Source organism: Oncorhynchus gorbuscha, linkage group LG14, assembly GCF_021184085.1.
Source record: "Oncorhynchus gorbuscha isolate QuinsamMale2020 ecotype Even-year linkage group LG14, OgorEven_v1.0, whole genome shotgun sequence".
NCBI classification, from domain to species: Eukaryota; Metazoa; Chordata; class Actinopteri; order Salmoniformes; family Salmonidae; genus Oncorhynchus; species Oncorhynchus gorbuscha.
The window spans coordinates 82,105,035-82,117,534 of record NC_060186.1 but is presented as its reverse complement, the minus strand read 5'-3'; the positions used below and the strand labels follow the sequence as shown (position 1 = coordinate 82,117,534).

At 47.9% G+C, this 12,500-nt stretch overlaps 1 protein-coding gene across 3 annotated transcripts in view; it reads right to left on the bottom strand.

Annotated features, from left to right (window-relative positions):
- LOC123995476 (transcriptional activator Myb-like) overlaps nucleotides 1-12,500 on the bottom strand; it is a 36,439-nt gene that overhangs the window by 11,935 nt on the left and 12,004 nt on the right. For all 3 annotated transcript variants that reach the window (XR_006831850.1, XM_046299120.1, XM_046299119.1), the window contains exons 3-7: nucleotides 11,185-11,256; nucleotides 9,558-9,650; nucleotides 6,138-6,358; nucleotides 1,124-1,346; nucleotides 789-857 (exon numbers count right to left, since the gene is read on the bottom strand). Coding sequence is in view for 2 of the 3 variants with exons in the window: in XM_046299120.1 (XP_046155076.1) it covers nucleotides 789-857; nucleotides 1,124-1,346; nucleotides 6,138-6,358; nucleotides 9,558-9,650; nucleotides 11,185-11,256 (678 nt within the window). In the remaining variant the exon portion in view is untranslated. The remainder of the gene's footprint in view (nucleotides 1-788; nucleotides 858-1,123; nucleotides 1,347-6,137; nucleotides 6,359-9,557; nucleotides 9,651-11,184; nucleotides 11,257-12,500) is intronic.

Sequence of the window (12,500 nt, the reverse complement as noted above, 5' to 3'; positions counted from 1 at the left end):
CATACATTCTACGTATGGGTGGTCCCGGGGATCAAACCCACTTCCCTGGCGTTACAAGCGCCATGCTCTACCAACTGAGCTACAGAATGACCAACATTGAGTCTGAAATAGGATACTTGTTATTTGGCCATTGGCCCAGTTTTATTACAATGAATTCTAATTGGTCAACCACAGGCTAGGGGTGGGTTATAAAACCACATCCTGTCTTTTTTGTTCTGTGGAGAGAATCACTGAGGACAGGAGAGAATAAACAGCTACCTCTCAACGTAACATCTATGATTTGTCCTTTTTCAATAAACCTATTTTTCTCCCCCTGGTTTGTTTTGGGGTCTGTGTTATTAAAGAGTAACATCAACTGCTAACAGGGTTAACCGAAACTACGAGGTCCCCCATGGTTTGTTTTGGGGTCTGTGTTCCATTAAAGAGTAACATCAACTGCTATCCATGGGTTGCTGCAGAAGCAGTACAACAGGGTTACAACTGAAACGTTTCCATGGGTTGCTGCGGGACCTGAAATCTATCCAGGTTTGTGCAGACAACTGACAACGAAATCTATCCATGGGTTGCTGCAGGAGCCGTGGGACAACTGAAATCTATCCATGGGTTGCTGCAGGAGCAGTGGGACAACTGAAATCTATCCATGGGTTGCTGCAGGAGCAGTGGGACAACTGAAATCTATCCATGGGTTGCTGCAGGAGCAGTGGGACAACTGAAATCTATCCATGGGTTGCTGCAGAAGCAGTGGGACAACTGAAATCTATCCATGGGATGTTGTTGCTGTGTCTCACCTGTATAGCAGCTGTTCCGTGCTGTGGAATGTTCAGGATGTTGACGTGCAGCCCTCGGGGGAAGGGCACCTGGGGAGCCCCAAAAACAGGTCAGACGATACAAACGGCCAATCAAGAGGGGGGAAACAAAACCGTTTTTTCCTAAATTATAATATATATCATTAAAAAAAATAAGGCACGAGGGGGTGTGGTATATGGCCAATATAGGGGTGGAGGTAAGAGAGAAGGATGAGAGAGGTAAGAGAAGGATGAGAGAGAAGGATGAGAGAGGTGGAGAGAAGGATGAGAGAGGTAAGAGAAGGATGAGAGAGGTGAAGGTGAGAGCGTGAACTCACCCTGTGGTCCGAAATATAGGAGTGGTTCCCTGTGAAAGGTGAGAGAGGCGGGAGAGGGGAGTGGTGAGAGAAGCTCATGATGTGGTTGTTGGCCTTGGCGTAACCGGGAGAGACGGTGAGGGATGCGTGGACAGACTTGGCGGCGGGGTGCTGAAGGTAACCTTCCTGCTCCACTTTCCTACGCATCGTAGAGTTCCAGTGGTTCTTAATGGCATTATCAGTCCTGGGGAATAAAACAGTGGTTCTTAATGGCATTATCAGTCCTGGGGAATAAAACAGTGGTTCTTAATGGCATTATCAGTCCTGGGGAATAAAACAGTGGTTCTTAATGGCATTATCAGTCCTGGGGAATAAAACAGAGAAGAGAAATTAGAGAGAGACACAGAGAGAGAGAGAGAGACACAGAGAGAGACAGAGAGAGAGACACACAAAGAGACACAGAGAGAGACAGAGAGAGACACAGAGAGACAGAAAGAGAGACACAGAGAGAGACACAGAGAGAGAGAGAGAGAGAGAGAGAGAGAGACAGAGAGAGACAGAGAGAGACACAGAGAGAGACACAGAGAGAGACAGAGAGAGAGAGAGAGAGAGAGAGAGACACAGAGAGAGACAGAGAGAGACACAGAGAGAGACACAGAGAGAGACAGAGAGAGAGACACAGAGAGACAGAAAGAGAGACACAGAGAGAGAAAGACACAGAGAGAGAGACACAGAGAGAGAGAGAGAGAGAGAGAGAGACAGAGAGAGACAGAGAGAGAAAGACACAGAGAGAGAGAGACACAGAGAGAGAGAGAGAGAGAGAGAGAGAGAGAGAGAGAGACAGAGAGAGAAAGACACAGATAGAGATAGAAAGAGAGACACAAAAAAAACATATACATGATCAAATACAGATCTTAGAATCAACTATTAAAGACTACCAGAACCCACTGGATTCTCCAATTACCTTGAATGAGTTACAGGACAAAATAAAAACCCTCCAACACAAAAAGGCCTGTGATGTTGATGGTATCCTCAATGAAATGATCAAATATACAGACAACAAATTCCAATTGGCTGTACTAAAACTCTTCAACATCATCCTCAGCTCTGGCATCTTCCCCAATATTTGGAACCAAGGACTGATCATCCCAATCCACAAAAGTGGAGACAAATTTGACCCCAATAACTACCTTGGGACATGTGTCAACAGCAACCTTGGGAAAATCCTCTGCATGATCATTAACAGCAGACTCGTACATTTCCTCAGTGAAGACAATGTACTGAGCAAATGTCAAATTGGCTTTTTACCAAATTACCGTACAACAGACCACGTATTCACCCTGCACACCCTAATTGACGAACAAACAAACCAAAACAAAGGCAAAGTCTTCTCATGATTTGTGATTTCAAATAAAGCTTTCGACTTAATTCGGCACGAGGGTCTGCTATACAAATAAATGGAAAGTGGTGTTGGGGGTAAAACATACGACATAAAATCCACGAACACAAACCACATGTGTGCGGCTAAAATTGTCAATAAAACACACACACTTCTTTCTCTAGAACAGCCTCACCCTGCTAGAATCCGAAGTCAAATGTCTGCTGTTTGCTGATGATCTGGTGCTTCTGTCACCAACCAAGGAGGGCCTACAGCAGCCAACAAAGGGTATAACTATAACTAAGTATTGAGATAAACTTTTGTTATTGACCAAATACTTATTTTCCACCATAATTTGCTAATAAATTCATTAAAAATCCTACAATGTGATTTTCATGATTTTTTTTCTCATTTTGTCTGTCATAGTTGAAGTGTACCTATGACGAAAATTACAGGCCTCTCTCATCTTTTTCAGTGGGAGAACTTGCACAATTGGTGGCTGACTAAATACTGTTTTGCCCCACTGTAGATCTTATGCACAGATTCTGTCAGACCTGGGTCCTGACAGTAAATCTCAGTAAAACAAAATAATGGTGTTCCAAAAAAGGTCCAGTCGCCAGGACCACAAATACAAATTCCATCTAGACACCGTTGCCCTAAAGCACACAAAAAACTATACATGCCTCTGCCTAAACATCAGTAACTTCCACAAAACTGTGAACGATCTGAGAGACAAGGCAAGAAGGGCATTCGATGCCATCAAAAGAAACATAAATTTCAACATACCAATTAGGATTTGGCTAAAAATACTTGAATCAGTTATAGAACCCATTGCCCTTTATGGGTGTGAGGTCTGGGGTCCGCTCACCAACCAAGACCTCACAAAATGGGACAAACACCAATTTGAGACTCTGCATGCAGAATTCTGCAAAAATATCCTCCGTGTACAACGTAAAACACCAAATAATGCATGCAGAGCAGAATTAGGCCGATACCCACTAATTATCAAAATCCAGAATATAGACGTTCAATTCTACAACCACCTAAAAGGAAGCGATTCCCAAACCTTCCATTACAAAGCCATCACCTACAGAGAGATGAACCTGGAGAAGAGTCCCCTAAGCAAGCTGGTCCTGGGGCTCTGTTCACAAACACAAACACACCCTACAGAGAGATGAACAGAAGCCCAGGACAAACACAAACACACCCCACAGAGCCCAGGACATCAGCACAATTAGACCCAACCAAATCATGAGAAAACAAAAAGATAATTACTTAACACATTGGAAAGAATTAACAAAAAAACAGAGCAAACTAGAATGCTATTTGGCCCTAAACAGAGAGTACACAGCGGCAGAATACCTGACCACTGTGACTGACCCAAACTCATGGAAAGCATTGACTATGTACAGACTCAGTGAGCATAGCCTTGCTATTGAGAAAGGCCACCATAGGCAGACATGACTCTCAAGAGAAGACAGGCTATGTGCACACTGCCCACAAAATGAGGTGGAAACTGAGCTGCACTTCCTAACCTCCTGCCAAATGTATGACCATATTAGAGACACATATTTCCCTCAGACCCACATTGAATTCGAAAACAAACCCCATTTGATAAACTCCATATCTATTGGGTGAAATACCACAGTGTTGCATCACAGCAGCAAGATGTGTGACCTGTTGCCACGAGAAAAGGTCAAACAGTGAAGAACAAACACCATTGTAAATACAACCCATATTTATGTTGATTTATTTTCCCTTTTGTACTTTAAATATTTGCACATCGTTACAACACTGGCAATGTCTGCCTGTATTACCCTGGCAGTTAGACTATTAAACTCATGGATACACTAGCAATGTCTGCCTGTATTACCCTGGCAGTTAGACTATTAAACTGCCTGTATTACCCTGGCAGTTAGACTATTAAACTCATGGATACACTAGCAATGTCTGCCTGTATTACCATGGCAGTTAGACTATTAAACTCAATGTCTGCCAGTATATTGACCAGGTGGTGAATCGCATCTCTGCATGTCTTGCAGACATATCAGTGTGGATGACGGATCACCACCTCAAGCTGAACCTCGGCAAGACGGAGCTGCTCTTCCTCCCGGTAGAAGGACTGCCCGTTCCATGATCTCGCCATCACGGTTGACAACTCCATTGTGTCCTCCTCCCAGAGGGCTAAGAACCTTGGCGTGATCCTGGACAACACCCTGTCGTTCTCAACTAACATCAAGGCGGTGGCCCGTTCCTGTAGGTTCATGCTCTACAACATCCGCAGAGTACGACCCTGCCTCACACAGGAAGCGGCGCAGGTCCTAATCCAGGCACTTGTCATCTCCCGTCTGGATTACTGCAACTCGCTGTTGGCTGGGCTCCCTGCCTGTGCCATTAAACCCCTACAACTCATCCAGAACGCCGCAGCCCGTCTGGTGTTCAACCTTCCCAAGTTCTCTCACGTCACCCCGCTCCTCCGCTCTCTCCACTGGCTTCCAGTTGAAGCTCGCATCCGCTACAAGACAATGGTGCTTGCCTACGGAGCTGTGAGGGGAACGGCACCTCAGTACCTCCAGGCTCTGATCAGGCCCTACACCCAAACAAGGGCACTGCGTTCATCCACCTCTGGCCTGCTCGCCTCCCTACCACTGAGGAAGTACAGCTCCCGCTCAGCCCAGTCAAAACTGTTCGCTGCTCTGGCCCCCCAATGGTGGAACAAACTCCCTCACGACGCCAGGACAGCGGAGTCAATCACCACCTTCCGGAGACACCTGAAACCCCACCTCTTTAAGGAATACCTAGGATAGGATAAAGTAATCCTTCTCACCCCCCTTAAAAGATTTAGATGCACAATTGTAAAGTGGCTGTTCCACTGGATGTCATAAGGTGAATGCACCAATTTGTAAGTCGCTCTGGATAAGAGCGTCTGCTAAATGACTTAAATGTACATGTAAATGTAACACTGTATATAGACATAATATGACATTTGAATTGTCTCTATTCCATAGGAACATATGTTTCCCATGCCAATAAAGACCCTTAAATTGAAATTGAATTGTGAGAGAGAGAGAGAGGCAGAGAGAGAGAGGCAGAGAGAGAGAGAGGCAGAGAGAGAGAGAGAGAGACACAGAGAGAGAGAGAGAGAGGCAGAGAGAGAGAGAGAGGAGAGAGTTCTGATAACAACAATCCCTCTGCTTCTTTCTCTGTTTCTCTCCCTCCTCACCATTCCCACCTCTCTCCATCCCTCACCACCCCATCCCTGTCTCCCTCCCTCCCTGTCTCCCTGTCTCCCTCTCTCCCTCCTCTCTCCTCTCTCCCTCTCTCCCTCCCTCCCTCCTCTCTCCCCCACTCTCCGTACCTGCCAGGCAGCAGTTTGGCGATCTCGGCCCAGCGGTTGTCCAGTTTCTCCTCCTCTCTCCCTCCTCCCTCCCTCCCTCCTCTCTCTCTCTGTCTCTCTCTCTCCCCTCCTCCTCTCTCTCTCTCCCTCCCTCCCTCCCTCCCTCCCTCCCTCCCTCCCTCCCTCCTCCCTTCCCTCCCTCCCTCTCTCCCTCTCCCTCCCTCCCTCCCTCCTGTCTCCCTCTCTCCCTCTCTCTCCCTCCCCTGTCTCCCTCTCTCTCTCTCCCTCCCCCCTCTCTCTCTCTCTATCTCTCTCCGTACCTGCCAGGCAGCAGTTTAGCGATCTCAGCCCAGCGGTTTCCCAGTTTCTCGTGGGCCTGGTAGATGATCTGATCCTCTTCCTCGGTCCAGGAAGTCTTCTTCACCTCGGGGTTCAGGTGGTTGTGCCAGCGTTCTCTGCATTGCTTCCCTATCCGACCCTTCAGATGCTTGGCGATTACGGACCAACGCTTGGCTCCATACTTCTGGACTAGTTCGATAACCTAGGTGGAGGGACAGGGGGGATAGAGTGGAGAGGGGAGATGGAGGGGAGAGTGGAGAGGGGAGATGGAGGGGAGATTGAAGGTGGAGGGACAGGGGGGATGGAGTGGAGAGGGGAGAGTGGAGATGGAGGGGAGATGGAGGGGAGATTGAAGGTAGAGGGACAGGGGAGATAGAGGGGAGAGGGGAGATGGAGGGGAGAGTGGAGAGGGGAGATGGAGGGGAGATGGAGGGGAGATTGAAGGTGGAGGGACAGGGGAGATAGAGGGGAGAGGGGAGATGGAGGGGAGAGTGGAGAGGGGAGATGGAGGGAGATTGAAGGTGGAGGGGAGAGGGAAGGTGGAGGGAGAGGGAAGGTGGAGGGGAGAGGGAAGGTGGAGGGGGAGAGGGGAGATGAAGGGGAGAGGGAAGATGGAGGGGAGAGGGGAGATGAGGGGAGAGGGGAGATGAGGAGGGGAGGGAAGGTGGAGGAGGGAGAAGGGAGGGGGAGAGGGGAGGTGGAGGGGGTGAGGGGAGGTGGAGGGGAGATTGAAGGTGGAGGGACAGGGGAGATAGAGGGGAGAGGGGAGATGGAGGGGAGAGTGGAGAGGGGAGATAGAGGGGAGATTGAAGGTGGAGGGGAGAGGGAAGGTGGAGGGGGAGAGGGGAGATGGAGGGGAGAGGGAAGATGGAGGGAGAGGGGAGATGGAGGGGAGAGGGGAGATGAGGAGGGGAGGGAAGGTGGAGGAGGGAGAAGGGAGGGGGAGAGGGGAGGTGGAGGGGGTGAGGGGGTGGAGGGGGAGAGGGGATGTGGAGGGGGTGAGGGGAGGTGGAGGGGGTGAGGGGAGGTGGAGGGGGTGAGGGGAGGTGGAGGGGGGAGGGGAGGTGGAGGATGGAGGGGGAGAGGGGAGGTGGAGGGGGTAGAGGGGAGGTGGAGGATGGAGAGGGGAGAAGGAGGGGGAGAAGGGAGGTGGAGGGGGTGAGGGGAGGTGGAGGTGGAGGGGGAGAGGGGAGGTGGAGGCGGGAGACGGGAGGTGGAGGGGGGAGGGGAGAAGGAGGGGGAGAGGGGAGGTGGAGGGGGGGTGAGGGGAGGTGGAGGTGGAGGGGGAGAAGGGAGGTAGAGGGGGAGAGGGGAGGTGGAGGGGGAGAGGGGAGAAGGAGGGGGAGAGGGGAGGTGGAGGGGGTGAGAGGAGGGGGAGAGGGGGAGGGGAGGAGGTGGATGGAAAGGGGACAGAGGAAATACAACAGTTTATTAGTCTTTGTCCATTTTCAGAAACAGACCAAAAGTCAACAATACTTCTCATTCCCTCAGTCAACCCTTTCCTTCCCTCCCTCCTTCCCTCTCCTTCTCTCCCTCCCTCCCTCTCCTTCTCTCCCTCCCTCCCTTTCCTTCCCTCCCTCCTTCCCTCTCCTTCTCTCCCTCCCTCCCTCACCTTCTCTCCCTCCCTCCCTCCCCCTCCCTCCCTCTTCCCCTCCCCCTCCCTCTCCCTCCCTCCTTCTCTCCCTCCCTCCCTCTCCCCTTCTCTCCCTCTCCTTCCCTCCCTCCCTCCCTCCTTCCTCTCTTCTCTCCTCCTTCTCCCCCTCCCTCCCTCCCTCTCTCCCTCCCTCCCTCCCTCTCCTTCTCTCCCTCCCTCCCTCCCTCTCCTTCTTCCTTCTCTCCCTCCCTCCCTCCCTCCCTTCCCTCTCCTCCCTCTCCCTTCCTCCCCTCCCTCCCTCTCCTTCTCTCCCTCCCTCCCTCTCCTTCTCTCCCTCTCTCCCTCTCCTTATCTCCCTCTCCTTCTCCTTTCTTCATCACTGTATCATTCTCTCTAAATGTTGGATCCACCTGCTTGTGGTTGGGAGGGAGTTTCCATAGTCAACTTCTGTGCTAATCATTACCTCATCATGGCTTCTGTGTGTGTGAATACGCAGGAATTACACACCTTAAAACTAATCTTTCTGTGTGTGTGAATACGCAGGAAAACACACCTTAAAACTCATCTTTCTGTGTGTGTGAATACTCAGGAATACACACCTTAAAACTCATCTTTCTGTGTGTGTGAATACTCAGGAATACACACCTTAAAACTCATCTTTCTGTGTGTGTGAATACTCAGGAATACACACCTTAAAACTCATCTTTCTGTGTGTGTGAATACGCAGGAATACACACCTTAAAACTCATCTTTCTGTGTGTGTGAATACTCAGGAAAACACACCTTAAAACTCATCTTTCTGTGTGTGCAAATACTCAGGAATACACACCTTAAAACTCATCTTTCTGTGTGTGAATACTCAGGAATACACACCTTAAAACTCATCTTTCTGTGTGTGTGAATACTCAGGAATACACACCTTAAAACTCATCTTTCTGTGTGTGTGAATACTCAGGAAAACACACCTTAAAACTCATCTTTCTGTGTGTGTGAATACTCAGGAATACACACCTTAAAACTCATCTTTCTGTGTGTGTGAATACTCAGGAATACACACCTTAAAACTAATCTTTTTGTGTGTGTGAATACTCAGGAATACACACCTTAAAACTCATCTTTCTGTGTGTGTGCAAATACTCAGGAATACACACCTTAAAACTCATCTTTCTGTGTGTGTGCAAATACTCAGGAATACACACCTTAAAACTCATATTTCTGTGTGTGTGAATACTCAGGAATACACACCTTAAAACTCATCTTTCTGTGTGTGTGTGTGTGTCTTCAGATAATAACAGGTATTTAGAAAGCCATTGAGTACACTACAGGACATGGTGCCTTATTCATCCTTATTCATCCTTATTCATTCTTATTTATTCTTATTCAACGTTCTGGTCTAAAGTAGTGCACTATATAGGGAATAGGGCTCTGGTCTATAGTAGTGTACTATATAGGGAATAGGGCTCTGGTCTATAGTAGTGCACTATATAGGGAATAGGGCTCTGGTCTAAAGTGGTGCACTATATAGGGAATAGGGTTCTGGTCTAAAGTAGTGCACTATATAGGTAGCTGGTCTGAAGGTTCCGAAAGGGTTCTCTAATGTTCTATAAGGTTCTATAAGGTTCTGAAAGGGTTCTGAAAGGGTTCTCTATAAGGTTCTATAGGGTTCTGAAAGGGTTCTCTATAAGGTTATATAGGGTTCTGAAAGGGTTCTCTATAAGGTTCTATAGGGTTCTGAAAGGGTTCTCTATAAGGTTCTATAGGGTTCTGAAAGGGTTCTCTATAAGGTTCAATAAGGTTGTGTTCTTACTCTCTGGTCCTCCTCCTTGGTCCAGGGTCCTTTGATGAGCTCTGGGTTGAGAACCTTCTGCCAGCGATGCTGACACTGAACGTCTGTACGGTTCTGTTGGAGAACACACAGATAGTTACCGGGGAATGAAACAGGCCTGGGGAGAGCATGTAGATGTGGCCCAGGTGGGACTAGTCTACTGGGGAGAGCATGTAGATGTGGCCCAGGTGGGACTAGTCTACTGGGGAGAGCATGTAGATGTGGCCCAGGTGGGACTAGTCTACTGGGGAGAGCATGTAGATGTGGCCCAGGTGGGACTAGTCTACTGGGGAGAGCATGTAGATGTGGCCCAGGTGGGACTAGATTAGTAAACCCTTTTCCCTGTGTGGTTTTTAGGAGGTGTGTGTGTGTGTGTGTGTGTGTGTGTGTGTGTGTGTGTGTGTGTGTGTGTGTGTGTGTGTGTGTGTGTGTGTGTGTGTGTGTGTGTGTGTGTGTGTGTGTGTGTGTGTGTGTGTGTCTCTGTGTGTGTGTGTGTGTGTGTGTGTGTGTGTGTGTGTGTGTGTGTGTGTGTGTGTGTGTGTGTGTGTGTGTGTGTGTGTGTGTGTGTGTGTGTGTGTGTGTGTGTGTGTGTGTGTGTGTGTGTGTGTGTGTGTGTGTGTGTGTGTGTATCTCTGTGTGTGTGTATCTCTGTGTGTGTGCATCTCTGTGTGTGTGTGTATCTCTCTGTGTGTGTGTGTATCTCTGTGTGTCTGTGTATCTCTCTGTGTGTGTATCTCTCTGTGTGTGTGTATCTCTGTGTCTGTGTATCTCTGTGTGTGTGTGTATCTCTGTGTGTGTGTGTATCTCTCTGTGTGTGTGTGTGTATCTCTGTGTGTGTATCTCTCTGTGTGTGTGTATCTCTCTGTGTGTGTGTATCTCTGTGTGTGTATCTCTGTGTGTGTGTATCTCTCTGTGTGTGTGTATCTCTGTGTGTGTGTATCTCTCTGTGTGTGTGTGTATCTCTGTGTGTGTGTATCTCTGTGTGTGTGTATCTCTGTGTGTGTATGTGTGTATCTCTGTGTGTGTATCTCTGTGTGTGTGTATCTCTGTGTGTGTGTGTGTGTATCTCTGTGTGTGTATCTCTGTGTGTGTATCTTTCTGTGTGTGTGTATCTCTGTGTGTGTATCTCTGTGTGTGTATCTCTCTGTGTGTGTGTATCTCTGTGTGTGTGTATCTCTCTGTGTGTGTGTATCTCTGTGTGTGTGTATCTCTCTGTGTGTGTGTGTATCTCTGTGTGTGTCTCTCTCTGTGTGTGTGTGTATCTCTCTGTGTGTGTGTATCTCTGTGTGTGTGTATCTCTCTGTGTGTGTGTATCTCTGTGTGTGTATCTCTCTGTGTGTGTGTGTATCTCTGTGTGTGTGTCTCTCTGTGTGTGTATCTCTCTGTGTGTGTGTATCTCTGTGTGTGTGTATCTCTCTGTGTGTGTGTATCTCTGTGTGTGTGTGTATCTCTGTGTGTGTGTATCTCTGTGTGTGTATCTCTCTGTGTGTGTGTATCTCTGTGTGTGTGTATCTCTGTGTGTGTGTATCTCTCTGTGTGTGTGTATCTCTGTGTGTGTATCTCTGTGTGTGTGTGTATCTCTGTGTGTGTGTATCTCTGTGTGTCTTACAGGTAGGAAACTAGTGATGAGTTTCCAGTCTTCTGATCCATGATGTTCTACTAACTTCTTCAGCTTCTCATCCTGACACAAACAGACAGACAGACATTTTAGACACTAATCAGATGTTAACGTACTAAAGTGTGTGTTAGTGTGTGTGTTAGTGTGTGTGTTAGTGTGTGTGTTAGTGTGTGTGTTAGTGTGTTAGTGTGTGTGTTAGTGTGTGTGTTAGTGTGTTAGTGTGTGTGTTACTGTGTTAGTGTGCGTGTTAGTGTGTGTGCTAGTGTGTGTGTTAGTGTGTGTGTTAGTGTGTGTGTTAGTGTGTGTGCTAGTGTGTGTGTTAGTGTGTGTGTTAGTGTGTGTGTTAGTGTGTTAGTGTGTTAGTGTGTGTGCTAGTGTGTTAGTGTGTTAGTGTGTTCGTGTGTGTGCTAGTGTGTTAGTGTGTGTGTTAGTGTGTTAGTGTGTGTGTTAGTGTGTGTGCTAGTGTGTGTGTTAGTGTGTGTGCTAGTGTGTGTGTTAGTGTGTGTGCGTGTGTTAGTGTGTTAGTGTGTGTGCTAGTGTGTGTGTTAGTGTGTGTGCTAGTGTGTGTGTTAGTGTGTGTGCTAGTGTGTGTGCTAGTGTGTGTGTTAGTGTGTGTGCTAGTGTGTGTGTTAGTGTGTGTGCTAGTGTGTGTGTTAGTGTGTGTGTTAGTGTGTGTGCTAGTGTGTGTGTTAGTGTGTGTGCTAGTGTGTGTGCTAGTGTGTGTGTTAGTGTGTGTGCTAGTGTTACATTTACATTTACATTTAAGTCATTTAGCAGACGCTCTTATCCAGAGCGACTTACAAATTGGTGCATTCACCTTATGACATCCAGTGGGACAGTCACTTTACAATAGTGCATCTAAATCTTAAAGGGGGGGAGGAATACTTATCCTATCCTAGGTATTCCTTAAAGAGGTGGGGTTTCAGGTGTCTCCGGAAGGTGGTGATTGACTCCGCTGTCCTGGCGTCGTGAGGTGTGTGTGTTAGTGTGTGTGCTAGTGTGTGTGTTAGTGTGTGTGTTAGTGTGTGTGCTAGTGTGTGTGTCAGTGTGTGCTAGTGTGTGTGTTAGTGTGTGTGCTAGTGTGTGTGTTAGTGTGTGTGTTAGTGTGTTTGTTAGTGTGTGTGTTAGTGTGTTTGTTACTGTGTCAGTGTGTGCTAGTGTGTGTGTTAGTGTGTGTGTTAGTGTGTGTGTTAGTATGTGTGCTAGTGTGTGTGCTAGTGTGTGTGTTAGTGTGTGTGTTAGTGTGTTTGTTACTGTGTCAGTGTGTGCTAGTGGGTGTGTTAGTGTGTGTGTTAGTGTGTTTGTTA